The 19747-nt window shown below is 41.6% G+C and overlaps 1 protein-coding gene across 1 annotated transcript in view; it reads right to left on the bottom strand.

The window, feature by feature from the left end:
- Nucleotides 1–19747, bottom strand: part of LOC137378299 (glutathione hydrolase 7) — a 66809-nt gene that overhangs the window by 20599 nt on the left and 26463 nt on the right. The window contains exons 2-8 of the mRNA XM_068048544.1: nucleotides 13663–13889; nucleotides 12458–12609; nucleotides 11755–11872; nucleotides 7724–7791; nucleotides 2850–2923; nucleotides 1697–1890; nucleotides 1199–1286 (exon numbers count right to left, since the gene is read on the bottom strand). Of these exons, the coding sequence (XP_067904645.1) occupies nucleotides 1199–1286; nucleotides 1697–1890; nucleotides 2850–2923; nucleotides 7724–7791; nucleotides 11755–11872; nucleotides 12458–12609; nucleotides 13663–13889 (921 nt within the window). The remainder of the gene's footprint in view (nucleotides 1–1198; nucleotides 1287–1696; nucleotides 1891–2849; nucleotides 2924–7723; nucleotides 7792–11754; nucleotides 11873–12457; nucleotides 12610–13662; nucleotides 13890–19747) is intronic.

The raw sequence follows: 19747 nt of genomic DNA, 5'->3' as shown, positions 1-19747 counted from the left end.
GACATAAACTTGTGCTCATCTAAAACTCCGTTGCCCATATCTTAACTCGCTCCAAGTCTCCTGCTTACATCACTCCTATGCTTACTGACCTGTTCTGGCTCTCCTCCAACAATGCCTCAGTTATAAAATCCTCATCATTGTTTTCAAATCTCTCCACGCCCTTACCCTTCCCAATCTCCGTAACCTCCGCCAGCCCTACAAGCCATCAAGATCTCTGCACTCCTCTTAGGCATCCCCAATTTTAATTGCTCCACCTTTGGTGGCCTTGGCTCTAAGCTCTGGAATTCTCTCTATCCCTCTTTCCTTCTTCAAGATGCTCCTTAAAACCTGCCTCTTAGACCAAGCTTTTGGTCATCTATTTTGGTGTCAGCTGTGACTCAGTTGGTACCACTCTTGCGTCTGAATCACAGTTTCTGGCTTCAAGTCCCATTCTAGGGTTTGAGCCCAAATATCAAGGCTAACACTCCCGTACAGTAATGAGGCTGTGCTGCACTGCCGGAGGTGCCGGCTTTTGGATGAGATGTTAAACCGAAGCCCCATCTGCCTGATCAGGTGGATATAAAAGATCCCATGGCATTATTTCAAAGTAGAGCAGGGGAGTTCTCCCTGGTGTCCTGGGCAATATTTATCCCTCAATCAACATAACAAAAACAGATTATCTGGTCATTACCAAATTGCTGTTTGTGGGAGCTTGCTGAACGCAAATTGCCTGCTGTGTTTCCGACATTACAACAGTAACTACACTTGCTCAAAAGTACTTCATTGGCTGTAAAACATTTTGCGATATCTGGTGAGAAGCGCTATACAAACACAAATCTTTCTTTCCGATATCTCCTTCTGTGGCTTGGTGTCAAAAATATTTTTATTGATATTGCTAATTAAATGCCTTTGGGTGTTTTGCTACATTGTTGTTGTTGAACAGGGACACAGGGCTTCAGCTGAATACCTGAGCTGAAATATGGCACCTCAGTCAATGTAGACTTCCTCAGTACAGTATGACTGTCAGCCAAGACAATGTGCTCAAGCCCTGGAGCAGATCTTGACCCACAGCCAACAATTGATCCAAGCTAATACTACAGTGCTTTAGGAAATGTGATCCCATAACTCAGATAGAAAAACAAGAAAATTCAGAACTCTAGGTTCAGATTCAATTAGTCCCTCCCAGCTCTCAAATCTATTAAGAGAGATTAATTCAGACCTTGGTATGATCCTTCAATGGGCTTCTCAACAATCACACTGTAATTATCAAAATCCTCTACAGAGAGTACTCCGCCTTTACTCCGAACCTGAAGGGAAAGAAGAGTAAAGTATCAGTTTTAAGAGCTTCACCAGGTCCAAATTCCTGCCACGGAAATCCCGAAGAGGAAAAATCACAACAACTTTACCAAGAAATATAATGCTGGGATGTAGAAGTTACATTTTGAGACCAGTTGGTCACAGTATTTATCCAATGGATAGACCCAACAAGTGCAGATCAGTAGTGAAGCATTATGCTGTTGGCTCTACCCATTGCTTCAGTCCATAGGAATCTGTTCTATTGAAATCCTACATCAGCAATATGCTCAAAGTAGTTAAGTGCTTATCTGGAGCCAACTGCTTCACAAAGATTAAACAAATCCAAATTTCAATTGCTACAACAACCAATTGAGAGGTCCTTAAGCTTAATAAGCTTATGTTGACAAACTTATCTCTTTACCTCAGAAGCCATCTCTTCTGTGACATTTCCATTGTAAAATGCTGAAACGCCCTCTTGACCAACTGCATTCAAAATGGCTGCCAGATCCAAACGTTTCATGAAAGCTCCTGGTTGTAATGGTTGCCCCTGTGGCAGAAAGGTTTCTCGAAAAGTATCTGACATGTTTTTGTCCTTAACTTGATCGATCGCTTTAGCTGGAATAGTGGAGGCCAAAATAAAGGTTATACAATTAAATCAGATCAAGAAAATGATCTTGATTCACTTCAAAATATTTCTAGCGAGGAAAGGAAAAGAGACTTCGCTGGTCAGTGATTTATGTACTGATGTTTCAATATACCCCTATTATTGGATACCTGGGAATGAGCTAAAATCAAATTGCGGAGTTCACTGGACTGACTTATTAAGGAACATTTGAATCTAAGCATTCTGGACCATTTCTTTGCTACTTCCCTCAATCATGCTCTCTCTCTCTCCACCTCACACTCAAACACTTTCTGTCTCTCTCAAAAGCAGAAGGTTGGAGAGTACAAACCCAAATGAGATCTGTATGAGACAGGCTATTTCCTCCTGCCCATCCTCACCCACCCCTCCCTCCCAGATCCATCTCTCAGAGACTCCCTTAGATCCATCCCGCAAGAATACGCTGCTCAGAGTTCTGCTAGCTTGCTCAGTTATCTAAGATTCCACTTTTTCTCACACCCAGGTTTCCTAAATCAGCTATCTGCCTAACATCTTCAAGGCCATCCCACTCTCCAAGGGGCTCTAAAATCTTCAAGATGCCCTTGTCTGTTCTGCACATCCATTACATTGTTGGTGCTATCCATTACTTCAGTCCATTGGGAATATTCTATAGAAATCCTACATCAATAATATGCTGAAAATAGTTAAGTGCTTATCTGGAGCTAACTGCTTCACATCCAAGATTCTCTGCCCTCTCCAAAATCTTTGACCTCTCAGAAATTCCCTCACACCCTCTCTGTATTTTCTAGATCACCCTAACTTTTCCAAGCCCCTCTGTACACAGATTCATTCAATGCTTTTTTAATCAGATTCTCTTTCCAACTTGTCTGTAAGAGGGGGATCTCAGGCTTCCTCCTTCAGCAGTTTTCTGCACTGAATTTTATATTTCAAAGAAAAAAATTATTACACGTACCAAGTTCTTGAGTAACATTAAAACCTTCCTTTGCAACTTTCGCAGCTGCGGCCATTAACTCAGACCAGGAAATTCTAGAGAAATGAGAAAACAACAGGGAAGTCACGTGATAATCTTGAGTAGGGCATGCACTTTCTGTTCAAAAACCTTACCTCCTGATGCCACAATATTTTGGTCAGCATTTACCATTGTAAATTGCTATGTCAACACTTCCTATTCAATTTTCATATGATAACTGTCACAATATAACTGCGGGTCCAGTTCACTCTGTGAAACGAGTTCCTGAAGACTACCTCCTAATTCCATCAATATTGAAAAACTTACATATCAACTAACTTTTGCTAACCAACTATTTTTATTAACCAATGATATTAATGAATATGGGGCATGGCAGGTATGTGGAGTTAGGTCACAGATCAGTCATGATCTCTTTCAATGGTGGAACAGGCTGAAGGGAATAAATGGCCACCTCCTCCTGTACCTATGCTCCTATGACTTTGGGTAATACCATGAGCAATTTAATAGTACCACACAAAATTGCATGCAGAATCACTCTCATTGTACAAGCATTCTATTATAATGCTCTGTAATTGTGCAAGAGCAGGATTCTACATTTATTACATTACACTGTAACTTCAGCTGAAATAGTTTCAAACTTGGCTGCTTATTGATCATTCCACTGTTTTGTATGCATATGGTAGGTTAGCACACTCAGTTTTCAATTCTCGTTGAATCCCAGTGTACCAAGCCCCTTTTTTCCCCCCCCATAGGAATGGAAATCCATTCCCTTTCACTCCATTGAACAGAATTCCAGTGAATTAAATCCCTTCTCACTGGATTATTTATTTGTTACAAGGCTGGGGAACATAAATGCACAAGGAAAGTGTGGCCTTTCAATCTCTTGATTCTTTTGCCTGTTTCACTGTCTCACAATACTACAGTTTTATCTGCTGATGCTGAAAATCTTTTTTTCTCTCTCTCTCTGCTACAATGAGGTGAACTTATTGTGGGCAGTCAATTTTCAGTTCCTGTTGGGCACAAGTCCACAGCACAAAAGTGCCCAGAATTTGGCAAAATGTCAATTTCAAATCAGAAAAATTGTTGATGCGTGACACGGACAAGTCACACTACACGTAGTGCTGTGTGTCCTTCCAAGAATGGCATCAAAACAAGTTACTGGTTACAGGTGGAGATTTGGACCTGGGAAAGCCGCATGATCCTTTCTTATTCCATATTCCTGCTGGTTCTTATGCTCAGTTGGATACAACGCCATATTGGAAAAATATTCCAAATCCAACCCTGACTTCACTCACCTTGGTGAACATAAAATTATCAAAATATTTGGGCAATAATTTCAGTCAGGAATACACAGAGGATACAACTCATTCAAACAATGAGTAAGATCCAATAGTTTGTGCTAGTTGAAGTTCATGAGTCATGAAGAATTATGCTGCAAATAGCTTCTATGCTAATCATTCTCGCAATGAAACTATATTCTCCATGGGAGTTCTCCCGATCTTCCACCTAACTTTGACAGAAACTGTATAAACAGTCATTTACATTGCTTCTCTGGGGGTTTCTGTCAATACACCACTGAAGGTTCCAGTATGATTTCAATAAAATTCCCATGAAAATTCTATCTTTTGTAACCTGCATCATAGCTTTTCCTACAGTCTTGGCTGGGGCTAAAATGTTAACTCAAAATATCTCTGCATGCTATCCAACTCATCAGCTTAAACATTTGCTGAATCCCATCAAATGTTAACCCTTAGATAGCTAACATACTGAGGAAAATTTCAATCCCTTGGACTAGCCATTTTTTAAAACTTCACACATTGTAAAGCTGAAACATTACAATGGTAATACAACCACTGAAACGTCAGAAGTAATATTATACCAGTGGCATTAGCTCTCTATAATTAAAACAAAAATGGAAACCAATAATGAATAAAAAGAAAATTTTGCACCTCCTTTTGCATTACAACAAATGTATCCAGTGACAGCAAGCCATCCACACACAGGAAAGACCAGGTTAAACCCTCAGTCTGTGCTGAGGTAGCCAATTACAACAAAAAAAAATTGGTTTCAGGTACTAGAATTCACTACAATACCCCTAAGTTAGGGAAGTACGATTTGGTCACAGTTACCAGTCTTGATCACCAGTGTAAATGTGTGTGTTGGTGAGGAGAGGGTCAAGTTCAACTGTGATAGCAAAGTTTGGCAGTCAAGGCTCTCAGATGAATAATGGCCACTTGGACAAGATGGGGACCATGCCCTGGAACTCTAACCCAGGAAGGAGTCAAAGCTTTCAGGAAGGAAGGGACCTGGCAGAAAGGATAATAGACAACAGGAGGAATCAAATTAATAACAAATATTTTAAACGCTTCATCTTTCTTCTCGTTTTGTCTCTTTCTCTAGGGGAGGCAGTGGCTTAGTGGTAATGTCAGTGGCCTAGTGGTAATGTCAGTGGCCTAGTAACCCAGTGACCCAGGCTACTGCTCTGGGGACACAGGTTCAAATCCCACCACGGCAGATGGTGAAATTTGAATTCAATTAATAAATCTGGAATTAAATGGTGACCATGAAACCATTGTCAATTGTTAAAAACCCATCTGGTTCACTAATGTCCTTTAGGGAAGGAAATCTGCCATACTTACTTAGTCTGGCCTACAGGTGACTCCAGACCCACAGCAATGTGGTTGACTCTTAAACTGGCCAAGCAAACCACTCATTTCAAGGGCAATTAGGGATGGGCAATAAATGCTGGTCTAGCCAGCAACACCCACATCCCACAAATGAATAAAAAAAATCTGATTATAATTCCTTTTTCTTTCCAATAGTTTCTATGCCACAACTCTTTTAAGTTTAAAATATTTAATACAATATCCCATCACATATTTTGTAGATGAGACAAAAGCACGGACTTCCAGCTCACTGAAAAAATATCAGTTCCAAAGGGTAGTTTTTCAGGCAACCTGTGAACTTTGGATTCAGTCAGGCTCAATGGGCTGGATTTTCAAAGCAGGGATGGGAACCTGGAACCTGGATGAATTCCGGGTCCCAACCCCACGCCTGAGCTGCCTGGCTCTCGTGACGCTATTTTTAAATGCAAATACCCTAATTGGACAGGCGGCAAGCTCAGTGCCCAATTCGAAGTGTCCAGGAGGCGGGAGCTGCCTGCTTAGCACCAGCGACAAAGGCAGGCGGCAGCCATGTTGGGGGCTGCCAATGCCTTGCCGAAGACAGCAGGCAACTCCTTAGAGAAATAGCAGCATCCCCAAGGAAGGATGTGGCTATGCAGGCTGGGTGACGGTAGAACGCAGCTCGTTCAGGAAACATCAGCTTAAATTAATTGGAGAGAAAGTTTCCGACGTCCCTGCAGCGAACCTACACAGCTGTGCGCTAACAAGCAGCAGACTGTTCGGGTTTGCCGAATTACAGATTGAAAATTCTAATCACAACTGCACAGGCCCCTCAACATGCTCCTTAAGGAGCTTAAGGGACAGTTAGTTGGTGGTGAGCGCATCTCCTGTTCCCTCCTCCCCACCGGTCCTTTGAAAATTCAAAAGCGGCACAGAGGCGTTGAGATCCTGAGGCAACCTCGGGAACCATGATTTTGAAATCCTGCCCGCTCTGGCTCTCGGCCCAGTCAGTAGCCCTTTGAAAATCCAACCCAACCAGTCTGTCATGCTAGGCCCCCACCTGCCAAGAATGAGGCACATCAATTTTGTCATGAACATTGATTTTTAACTGTTGTTGGAGCGAGGAAATGACTTGTTAAACAGATCAGCCGTGGCTGGAAAAAAGCATTTACATACGAACGGACATCAAAAATGAAGTAGTCCATTCCAGGGCCTGCTAAGGAGGATACAATCCACAAGGGCCAGGACTGGTTAGACCAGCTGGTCACATGACTAACTGGCTGTTCCAGGGTTTTCTTTTGAAGTGACCACAGAATGTTTGAACTCAGAAAGAATGTTTGCTGCTGGACTGAGAAGATCTCTCCTGTATGCTCCCATCTCTTTCTTACAGGGCTCTGTTACCCTGAAGACACAAGAACCCCAAGAGAGAAAAGTCTCCTACGGCGAACAAGATTTAAGAATAATACTGGGCCCCAAAGAAAAGTAAGAACTACCTACAATCAAGGACTCTACAGTGAGCTTGAAGAACCGTAACAAAAACTCTTCAGATATTGCCTCAAACTTTTCCACTTTATTTTTTCTTCTGCTCTTTTCTGTCTCTATTTGCATGTGTGTATTGCGTATGCATGCTAGTGTGGGCGCATCATGTATCCGTAGGCGTCAACTGAATTAGATTTTAAGTTTAATAAATTTCAACTTTTCTTCTTTAAACCTAGGAAAACCTGTTTGTGCTGGTTTCTTTACCTTATAATTGGAAAGCGGTGAACAAGGATTCACCAAGGAGGAGCTAAAAACACAATGTGTTTAAGATTAAGCCCGGTTATGGTAAGACCAGATGAAGGTTGAGAGGGACCCCTAGACCCCTTTTTCACCTGGTCATAACACAATTAAACTTGGATGTGACTCTTCAGTAATGCTTATTTTCCACTGCTGTTTTGAACTTTCAGCCAACCGTTGTAAGATTTGGCGAAAGGTTGTAAGATTTGCTCTCAACTCTCCAGAGAAGAAAAAGCTCCTTAAATCTTATGGTCAAGCAATATAATTATTTTTGTAGAAAAGAAAATCCTACAGAATCCTACAGGATTGCTACAACATGTAAACAAGATGCCAGAGTTCAAGATCTTAACCAAACTAATTAAGAGGAATCAAGTGTTTTGACACAATTCAAACACAAATTGATGTGGGCATGGAATAGAAATCTGTATTGATAATGTTCTCAGGTGTAATGTTTACCTGCCATAGAGCTGATGGGCCTGGTGCAATCCTTGTATCATACCTGGCACAGCTACCAAGAGACCAGGCTGCATAAAGAAGGAAAGAAGGTATCATTTATGTATAGTGGAGCTCTGTTAATACTATTCGAAACTCTCCAAAATATTGCTCTATTTAAATTGAGGGTAGAGCACTACTCCTCTCAGACATCTCTACAGCTGCTATCAACAATTCTTACTAGCTGTCCAGCCAAGAGATGACGCTTCAGCAGTAAATGGAAAGATGTCACATGGTCAGTTTAACCATGGTTTCTGCAGGCAGTCAGAGTCAAGAAATTGGAAATTTGTCCCTATATAGGTGAGCAGCCCAGATATGAATAGCAAACAAAACTGGGACTCAACATGATCTCAGGACAATAATATAATAATATAAAAGCAAAATACTGCAGATGCTGGAAATCTGAAATAAAAACAAAAAAAGTGCTGGAAATACTCAGCAGGTCTGCAACATCTGTGGAGGGAGAAGCAGAGTTAATGTTGCAGGTCAGTAACCCTTCTTCAGAACGTGGTCATGATCCAGGACACCCCATGATCAGCACCCCATCCACAACCTTCAACATTCATTCCCTCTACCGCTGGCGCACAGTGGCAGCAACAAACACCATAAACACAATGCACTGCAGTAACTTGCCAAGGCTCCTTCAACAGCACCTTCCAAACCAGTGACCTCTACCACCTAGAAACACAAGGGCAGCAGGTACATGGGAACACCGCCACCTGCATGTTCCCCTCCAAGCCTCACACTATCCTGACTTGAAACTATATCACCGTTCCTTCACTGTCACTGGGTCAAAATCCTGGAACTCTCTTCCTAACAGCACTGTGGGCACCTACCCCACATGGACTGCAGCAGTTCAAGAAGGCGGCTCACCACCACCTTCTCAAAGGCAACAAATGCTGCCCTCGCCACAAAAACAAAATAAAAAAAAAAATTGGCATCCGCTATTAGGAGGTAAATGGGTGTGGCTAAGGCATTAGAAAAGAAACTTATGGGGAATTATTAGGGAGAAAAATATTGATAGGTAAAGCAGATATTTAATGAGAGAATTCCTCAACCATTGCTAAAAAGCTGAAACTTGAGTGTAAGGAATTCGGTTTGTGCCTACTCTTCCACACTGAGGCGAGGCACTGCCCCGTAGAGAGAAAGGGCAAACACACTGGGTAACATTCCTCCTCCTAATCAACCAGCAACCACTACTGGCAATGGCAGTGTTTGTGTGTGACCATTTGGTGAGGAAGGGATTAGATATGATTTTGATGTTGGAACAGCCTGCTGACACTAAAATTTTCAGATTTCCAGTACCCACAATATTTTGCTTTTGTAGCCTGCTGACACTTACGGCCAAGGCCACATGTAAACAGGGGCTACTTGGGTGAAGCACTGCAGGGCACCCAGCATTGTTCGAACTGAATCCAAGCCTTTGGGTTGGGGAGACTGAAAGGGTGGGAAATTGCCACAAACGGAGAAAAGTGGCATTGGCAGGTACTGGTAGCAAGCCACCTGCCTGAACACATGATTGGGGTGGGGACCAGTGAATGGTCTTGGATCTGAATGAAATGAATAGCAAACAAGTGACAAAGAAAGATCATTTTAGCAATATATTATTTACAGTACTAGCAGAGACTCGTAAAACATTTGCGGTCAAATTAGTATCTTAATTGCAATAGAACGTCTTTGAATACAGGATTTCTTTCACCAAAGCATTTAACAGAATCAAACCATCTCATTCTGTAAAAAGCTACATAAAAGTTGCCCATGTGTAAAAACAGGCCTAGAAATATGCCTGTTATAATTTCAGCATTTCTCATCAAAGAAAACAGCTTCCTAACTACCAATCTTGTTCCATAACAAAGTCCTTGTTTAGGATTCAAGTTTTGTAGCAACATTATAACTGCTCCTTCCTTGAGTCTAAGGTGTGTGTTGACATGCCCATTGGATTTTGACTGTGTAGAAACTCTGGAGGGTATAGACCTTTATCATCTTCATCTATTGACTCAATGCTGATGTATTCTTTTAATTCAACTGACAGCTTTTCGAAAAAATTTTCATTCAAATCTAGTGAATCTTCATATTTAGCACAAAGAATAGCTTTCAAATAATAAGTTATATCAAATAATTGTCCCAGCCATTTTGCCACACTTAACCAATTCCATCATTTCATCCACCCCTTCCTTGCCATCCCTATCTCATTCCTTCCATTGCTCCCATGCGATTCTCATTCCTCCCATCAATCCCATCCCTCAAGGAAACAATCTGTCCAGCCAGGGTCACTGTTGTTGGGCTTTCCTTACTTTCTGCTGTTTTTGTTCTCCTCCAATGCCACCCCCACCAACCTTTGGCATCCACACGTGCCCCCTACATGGGCCATGCACCGCCCACCAAATAAACTCACCAACCCCTTAAACTGACCAATCAACAAAGTCCGGACTGACAAAAATTGAGTATTATTGTGAGATTATTTTTACCCCTTTAGGTGATTTGGATATTGTTCTAAGGACACCGCCACACTCAAGATGAATGAGGAATGGCCATCCTTCATGACCAAGCTTGGACACTAAGTCACTGCACGTCACTTGGCCTTTGTTTGATAGTGAGAAGGGCCTTAGAGCCGCGCCCAATTCTGCCCTCATCCAGCGTGTACAAATAGCACAATGCAGACATGCATACACACATGCCATGAACAGGCACTGCCTAAAAGAATGATCAGTAGCAGAAGCCTTGGTCCATTTTATTTTTCTCTTCCTTCCTCAAATGTTCCTGAGGCCAATGAAGGCCAATGAGGCCACCACTCATCTAGCAGGTAGCTCATGACAAACATGACACTTTCCTGCTCTGTACATAACCAAGGTGCATTTACCTATTGAGCGATCAGAAAGCTGAAAAGGGCATTATTCAAAGTAACATTGTAAGCTGCAGCAGCAACCATAGATAGTAAGGGTCAAACAAGATATCATTGGGTGCAATGTACAGAGAGATTAAATAATAGAGAACTGCATCTTATCATTTTGCTTGAGCTAAAGCAAAATAAGTCAGAAATTAAATTTCGCAAATCAACAGTTCTGCCATCATGCACGATAACGAAACAATTAGGAGATGAGGAAAGGCATTTAACCATCCATCCATAAAAAAACCTTGAAGTGCCCCATGTAGCATCCAATTGTATCTTAGATTCTAGAGGTTTAATCTTCACTACTCTATCCTAGAGTCCATTCCATGCATTGATGACTCTTGGTATGAATAACTTTATGATATCAGTCCTGATTGAAGATGAAAATTTCAAACAAAATAGTCCTTTAATTTTAATAAAATTCCCACTGAACAGCATCTTGTACGGATTCCAAAAATGAAATAAAAGATTGCCTTCTTTCTTGACAAACTACTTCTGCATGATAATCCAGAAGATGAAAAACCCCAAATTCAGGAATGGCACACACAGATACAATGCATCATAGAACAGTGTCCTTTAACCCCCAAGGTTACAGGATGTTGTCCTTTAACCCAAAATCAATATGCCAGAAAACACTGCCTTTTAGTGAAGGGCTTACGCACCATCGCATATTACCTTTTAACCCTCGATACTGAAGTTCAGGGTGTTTATAAGTCCTTGTGCAACCTTAGACTTTAACTTTGGTTGTATACATGACAGAAGCAAACTGTAGTGTAAATGGCATATGAAAGCATAATGTTTTCAAACCATACAGTTCAAATTTCTATGCTTCAACATTACTGCCATTGTTTCTGATACATTGTTCAATCCAATTTTCCAATAGTTCAGCTTTTTTTCTAATGTTGCCATTTTCAATCAATTTCAGCATGATTAAAAAAAACTTTATGAGCTATCCTTTCATATGCCATTTACAGTTTGCTTCCATCATGTGCATGTTAAAGTTTAAAGTTTAACGTTGCACAAAGACTCTTGTAACCCTGTGTTATGGAGCTCTGTCGTTCCTCGAATAAACAAACATAAATAAGAGGCAGGAGGAAGCACTAACCTTGTCCTCCCAGCTGTGTGCAAACATCTGATCCTCAACCTCCGCTGGAGCTGTCTCTCGAAAGTCAAAGATGAAGCTTTCATTCTTCCTGATATCATGAACTAACATTACTCCACCCCTGGAAGAAAGGAGAACAATGAGAAATGCAAATTTACTTCCTTATTGGCAACGAGTGAGCCTTTGAAAACATATTACACATATAGTTTCAGTTTTTAGGGTTATATTTTTGTGCCATCAGGCTGGCACAGATATCAATGCTGCAGAATGGAAGATTTTTCATACTTTTTACCGACAGTGTCAGCATCAAACATTTCTTTGCTCGTGCACCAGGGTTCAATGATGAGCAACCTTCACCCTATTCTTCCCCAACATCATTACTTAGCCCAACATCAGAAGAATCCCCCTATTGCATTGGTGTGACACTTCCACTCTTACCACACCAAACATTCCCGTGCCGTCATTGAGACTGTCAACTTAGTGCCAGTTATGTTGAACTTTGGGCCCATTAGAAGGCAGCTGAGATTCATTTCACTTTAAACTTTTACAACAACTTGCATTTACATAGTGCTTTTAATGTACAAAAGATCCAGCTAGGTGGGGAGGGGAAGGGACACAAGGAGATATGAGCCTTCATGAAACAGTAATAATTTTGTGAATAAAACTTGATTTTTATTAGTGATTCCTTCATACCTACAACACCTACCCTCCAATTCCAGAGCTGTGGGGATGGATTATTCCCAAGCATAATGCAGACACAATAGCTGCATCCACCGAAGAGCCATCACGATTCAGTATTTCGGTACCAACTGTGGAGCAATGGGCCACATCTGTAACCACTGCACCTTGGTGAAAGATCTACATGGAACAAGAGGGGAACATAGAGTCATAGATGTGAAACTTCCCTGGTTTAAGATTGTTACTCATCAGGTTTCTGCAATATTGCCATCTCTGTAAGATTCCTCATGGGAGTACAGATTATGGCACAAAGAATTCCTGAAATCACCCTATCTATGGGACTTCCAGTACCCAGTAAAAATACTAATGTTTTGTTCCAGGAATGGCACCCCTTTATTTCCTGGGTACTTTAGGCTTAGGAACTTTTCCCTTTTCTTATTACTGCAGTATGTGCCAGCAGTTGAGCACCCTTTACCTTCATTCACTGGAAACTAATGTATATTCCCTGCCTAAGTGAGAAAATAAACAAACAAGGGACTTTGAAATGTATGGGAATCTGGAGAAGCTGAACTTCCCATAGCATCAAGTATACTGTACTAGGGATATGGGAGCAGTAAGGACATATCAAAAAGAGAACAGGTCAGAGAGAAATAACAAAGACAGTGGAGGTTTACATTCCAGGAAGTGAAAAAGGGAGAGGGGACAACATTCATTTCCTCAAGTCATCTCTGGCACTATGGTAGCAGTCTTGCCGCTGAGTCAGAAGGCTGTGCGTTCAAGTCGCACATGAAGAGACTTGAGTACATTATCTAGGCTGACACTCCATTGAAGTACTGGGGGAACACTGCACTGTTGGAAGTGCCGCTTTCGGACCAGACATTAAACCAAGGCACTGTCAGCTCCCTCAGATGGGCATAAAAGATCCTATGGCACTGTTTCAAGAAAGAGCTGGGAAGTTCTTCCCGATGTCTTGGCCAACATTTATCCTCAACCAACACCACTAAAACAGATCAGGTCATTACCAGATTGCTGTTTTTGGGACCTTACTATGTGCTAATTGGATGCCATATTTTCAACATTACAACAGTGACTGCACTTCAAAACTACTTAATTGGGATGTCTCGCGGTCAGGAAAAGTGCGAAATTAATGTCAAGTCTTTCTTTTATGCTGCAGGGCAGGTAAAGTCTTTCCAGTGACCCTTATCTTTTTGTAGTTACTGATAGAACAGTTACCTGTGGGTCTCCAAAGTAGATCTGCATAATCAAGGCCACAGTGACTCCAGTTGCAAATGTTAAGCAGGCAGTGATGATAACAGTCAAACCGTCCTGATGACAGTTGCAGTCACCAGAAAAAGGATCCTTGTTGGTCACACGCAGTGGAGACATCTCCTGACTGCCCATCTCAGAGGAGGAGGAGGGCAGGCGTTGAAGGCGAGCTGATTTCAGGAACAGATCAGGATCTACAAAAACAAAATTTAATGGTTCAGTTTCAGTTTGTTTCAACTGACGATTATTGAATTTCTACAACAGTGCAGTGCACAGGACTGGTGGGCATGTGCGAGTGGAGGAGCCCATGAATCTCCCAGAATTTATAACTGCTCATTTAATGTGTAGGCACACTGGTCCTATCTGAAGTACTTCTGCCTCACCTCCCTAACCCACGCTTCTATACCCAAGTATCCAGCTGCTCTGGGCTCAGAGAAGATGAATGGCATAAAAGTTGTAGCGTTGCCTCCACTGTTTTTTTTTCTTCGATGTCCTACTTTTATTGCATGAAAACTTTATATTCACAGCTCTTCACTTACCAAATACAGCTGTATTAAATTTCAGAGCAGATAAAATCATCAATGTACTCAGTGAAAATGTGGACTTAGAGGTAAGTTGCAAATGTGGGAAACCAAAAAAAAACGGAAAGTTATATATTCCACAGCAGGTCAGTCACCACCTGACAGACAGATAGGTTAATGTTTCAGCAGTGAACCCTCAGAAAAGGAGGAAGAGGTAAAAGTAGAAAGACACAAAACACAGAGCGAGACAGACAGGTACAGAAACAAGAGATAGATTCAAAGAAAAAAAGACTTGGATGCAAAGGGGAAGAAACACAAGACCTGCAAGAGGGACAGAGGCAAGATGATCTTTACCAGATTGCAAATCTGAAGAGGTGAAATTGTGCACATTCTTAGGTCTTTGGGATATTCTGTTGACCTTAAGTGCAACATTACACAGAATACATTAAATCTAGTTTAGTATAAAAGCAGAAAGTGGAGATAAAAGATTTTATTGTAAACTTCAGAGATTAACTGACCGTGAAGGTGGGGAGATACAAGTGCAACCTTAATCTCTGACTTACACACGGTGAAAAGAAAAACTTAGCCTTAAGCATGAGTAATATGATGTGCATGAAATATAGCAAGACAGGAAGTCAGAAAAGGAAGCAGCACTGAATTTAGGGAAGTTAGTTTCGTGAATTCATGAAACTGGGAGGATAAAGTAAAACCAAATTTATTAAAATTTAAAAGCTCATTTTTTTAAAAAGCCTGTACTAACACTGTGCAAATAGCCTCAACAAGTTGAAAAGGATGAATATCATCAGCATATTAAGATTGTTTTAACAACTTTCATTTATACAGCATGTTCACCATACAAAGAATCCCAATGTGCTGCACATAGAGGCACATGTCAAGCAGTGAATTTCCATTCCTGTTACACACACGCACACCACGTGTTTAAATAACAATCATTGCACTTCAAAGTAATCTGTTGCGTGATGTGGTAAGTTGCAACAAGCATTCTTTAGCCAGGTGGACAAGGAGACTTTCTCCCAAGCCTCTGTCAAAGAAGAATGGAAGAGTTTTGTTGCTGCCCAGGCTATCAATTATCCCTCAAACACATGAACTGGTCATTGATCTCAATGTTTGTGGGGTCTTGCTGTGCACAATTTGGATGCCTCATCATATGCCTACATCATAATAATGGCAACACTTCGTAAGCAATTAATTACTTAGAATTAGAACATTACAGCGCAGTACAGGCCCTTCGGCCCTCGATGTTGCGCCGACCTGTGAAACCATCTGACCTACACTATTCCATTTTCATCCATATGTCTATCCAATGACCACTTAAATGCCCTTAAAGTTGGCGAGTCTACTACTGTTGCAGGCAGGGCGTTCCACGCCCCTACTACTCTCTGCGTAAAGAAACTACCTCTGACATCTGTCCTATATCTATCACCCCTCAACTTAAAGCTATGTCCCCTCGTGTTTGCCATCACCATCAGAGGAAAAAGACTCTCACTATCCACCCTATCTAACCCTCTGATTATCTTATATGTCTCTATTAAGTCACCTCTCCTCCTCCTTCTCTCCAACGAAAACAACCCCAAGTCCCTCAGCCTTTCCTCGTAAGACCTTCCCTCCATACCAGGCAACATCCTAGTAAATCTCCTCTGCACCCTTTCCAAAGCTTCCACATCCTTCCTATAATGCGGTGACCAGAACTGCACGCAATACTCAAGGTGCGGCCTCACCAGAGTTTTGTACAGCTGCAGCATGACCTCGTGGCTCCGAAACTCGATCCTCCTACTAATAAAAGCTAACACACCATATGCCTTCTTAACAGCCCTATTAACCTGGGTAGCAACTTTCAGGGATTTATGTACCTGGACACCAAGATCTCTCTGCTCATCTACACTACCAAGAATCTTCCCATTAGCCCAGTACTCTGCATTGCTGTTACTCCTTCCAAAGTGAATCACCTCACACTTCTCCGCATTAAACTCCATTTGCCATCTCTCAGAAGTGCATTGGGACATTGAGGATGTGACAGACATCATATAAAGACAAATGCTTTCTTTTAACTCATAACTGCAAATGCACAAGTACAGCCATGGGTAGTACTTAATTAGAAGTTCTGACAAAAGGTCATTGAGCTGAAACATTAACAATCTCTCTCTCTCTACAGACAGTGTCTGACCTACTGCATTATTTCCAGCATCTGCAGTATTTTGCTATTTTCTCAATTTTTAACCTGTTTTTCCCCACACCCGTTTTTCTTCAATCTGAAAACTGGCCCTACCCATTTTGCATTTGTGACCAAGGATAATCATGCAAAAATGCCAACCCATTCTTTCTTTTTCAGACACGCCAAACCTGCTATGCATTTTCAGCCTTTTTTGTTTTCAGTTCAGATTGCACTTGTTTTCATTTTATTTGACTATTTCTAATGGAATATGGAGACATTATACAATCACTGCGAGTTACATTCTACAGCAGTGAGAGCAGCGTGTACTTCCGCAGTCCAGGTTAGCCTGGCAGACTCAATATGGTCATCACTCCATTGACAACAATCAAGAGTAAAAACAACTGCACAAAAGTTACACCTTAGTCGAAATGCCTGCATGGCTCATCAGATTGTTCAAAAATTCGCTTTCGGATGCCAAGTGATCAGTTTTACCTTACCAACATTTTATTTTTTTCTGATTTTTTTTTAAACTTACAGAAATTATAGAGAGATTGAAGTCTATGAAAATACACAGAAGCACCTGTAGGCCTGTGGGTGATGCCTTCTATTGTACAAATCCAGAAGGAACATGGTCCTCTCTGATACACGTGCAGTTACAACCAAAGCCTGACACTATTTAGGGAAACAGCAACCAAGTATTGTGTTCTGCTCAATGGCCACCAGAACTTTCATCCTATGAAGAAAGGAGTCAAAGCTCTATTTAGCTGTGGCACTGTCTCAGAAACATCATGTGAACATTTGCTGTGTTGTCTGTTTTGATTCTTCAATGTACTGTGCTTCAGCCACACATCTGCAGGCCACTGTTGATTTCACACTCATAAAATCTGAATTTTTCTTTTACCCTAGTTCTTGTTAATGTCAGTACAAACATCAGGCACTCAATGCAGCTGGCAGGGTTTATTCCAAATCAGGTGGAACGATGAATTTGGGACAGTTCTCATTCCTCTTTCTGTTGATGCACGAGTCCAACATGCCAATCATGTCGCACAATCCATAAACTGAAGCTCATCCAAGACTATCCTAACACACCAAGCCCGTTCACCTAACTCCCATGCTCACTGACCTACATCGACACTCGGCCCAAAACACATAGATTTTAAAATTCTCATCCTTGTTTTCAGATCCCTCCATGGCCTCGCTCCTCCCTAACTCTGGAACCACCTCCAGCCCGACAACCCTTAGCGATCTCTGGTCCCCAATTCTTGCCTCGTGTGCATCCCTGATTATAATCGCTCCACCACTAGTGGTTGTGCCTTCAGCTGCCTAGGCCCTAAGTTCTGGAATTCCCTCCGTAAACCTTTCCATGAGTGCCTTGGTACATTTTACTATGTTAAAGACTCTATACAAATGGAAGTAATTATAAGTGGACTCAATGGGCTGAATAGCCTCCTTCTCTGTCATAAATGATTCCGAGACTCTATAATTGTTATTATTATTGGCTGCTGTTTAACTAAGGCCCCAAGAACACTAGAAATCATTTTTTTTTTTACATGGGTGCTGCAATGAGGAAGCTTTACGGTCTTTCTGGATGCAGGGGCCAAGTTATCTTCCTCATCTCTGAGCACCTTGTGATCTTAAAATACTGTGATCTCTCTAAAACTGTTACGACCAGGTGAGCAAGGGGTCTAGGGTTCCCTCTCAGCCTTCACCTGGTCTTACCGTAACAGGGTTTAATTTTCAACACACCGATTTTTTAGCTCCTCCTTGGTGAATCTTTGTTCACTGCTTTCCAATTATAAGGTAAAGAAACCAGCCAAACAGGTTTTCTTAGGTTTAAAGAAGAAAGGTTAAAATTTATTAAACTTAAACTCTAATTCAGTTGACGCCTACGGATACACGACGTGCTCATGCTAGCATACATACACGATATACACATGCAGATAGGGACAGAAAAGAGCAGAAGAAAAATAAAGTGGAAAATTTGAGGCAATATCTGAAGATAGTTTTGGTTACTGTTCTTCAGCTCGGTGTAGAGTCCTTCATTGTAGGTAGATCTTGCTTCTTGTTGGGGCCCAGTATTCTTCTTAAACCTTGTTCAATGTAGGAGACTTTTATCTCAAAAGGTTCACATCTTCAGTGGATTTATAGTTCTGTGAGAGAGAGATGGGAGCAGACAGGAGTGGAGAGGTTGTGGCGAGCCAGCCAGGAGAGGTCTTTACAGTCCAGGAGCAAAACAGTCTCTCTGAGTTCAAACTGTCTGTGGCTAGTTCAAAAAACCCTGGACCTGCCAGTTAGTCATGTGACCAGCTGGTTTAACCAGTTCTGGCTTTTGTGGATTGTATCACCTTAGCAGTCCCTGCAATGCTCTTCCTTACACTTTCAATGTTTGGTGATGAACATCCATTGTGGGTTAAGTACTGTCTGTTAGTATGCAAATTTTTTTTTCCAGCCACGGTTGGATCTGTTTAACAAGTCCTTTCTGCGCTTCAGCAACAGTTTAGAATCAATGTTCATATGACAAAATTAATAATGTGTCATTCTTGGCAGGTGGGGGTCTGCATGACAAAAACACTGACGCTAAGCTAATACGTGCAGCATCCCAACAATATGCAAGTCATGCCCAATTTCCAGAGTCTCGACTCTGGGCCCTCAGATTTGCTGACATGATAACCAAAGATCTAGCGGTCAGATGTATTTAGGGCAGAAGTGAGGAGATACAACTTTCTGACAAAACTGCAGGAAAACTTGTTGCAGCCTGTCATTTAGCAATGTCACAGAAACGACAGATTAAATCACCACCCTGTTAAAGGGGTGATCATTTAAAAATATTTATTGGAGTGCCCCGAGTCCCCAAGACAAATCTTCTTCCTTGATAATGGGAAGAGGGGTTCGTGTACATAGCTTCTGCTGTACAGCCATTCTCATATAGGCCGATTGAGTCTCTCTGGAGTCATATCAGGCCCCGACTCAGGATTTAAACTTCTACTGCTTAGCCTCAATTCAAAGTAAAACCACTTTCTGTACTGACACGACAGTCATATAATCGCTGTTGCTTCACTGTCGCTGGGTCAAGATCCTGGAACTCTCTTCCTAACACTGTTGATGTACCTACACCCCAAGGACTGCAGCAGTTCAAGTAGGCAGCTTCTCAAGGGCAATTAGGAATGAGCAATAAATGCTGGCCTAGCCAGCGATGCCCACATCCCCCGAACGAATAAAGTGTAAATGTAATCTTTAAACGCCTAATTCTAAAGAGTATATCCAACTCAATTTTTTTTAAAATTCATTCATGGGATGTGGGCATCACTGGCCAGGCCAACATTTATTGCCCATCCCTAATTGCCCTTGAGAAGGTGGT

This window comes from Heterodontus francisci, chromosome 16, assembly GCF_036365525.1.
Source record: "Heterodontus francisci isolate sHetFra1 chromosome 16, sHetFra1.hap1, whole genome shotgun sequence".
Classification (NCBI taxonomy): Eukaryota; Metazoa; Chordata; class Chondrichthyes; order Heterodontiformes; family Heterodontidae; genus Heterodontus; species Heterodontus francisci.
The sequence above is the reverse complement of the archived record's forward strand: the minus strand, read 5'-3'. Positions and strand labels throughout refer to the sequence as shown.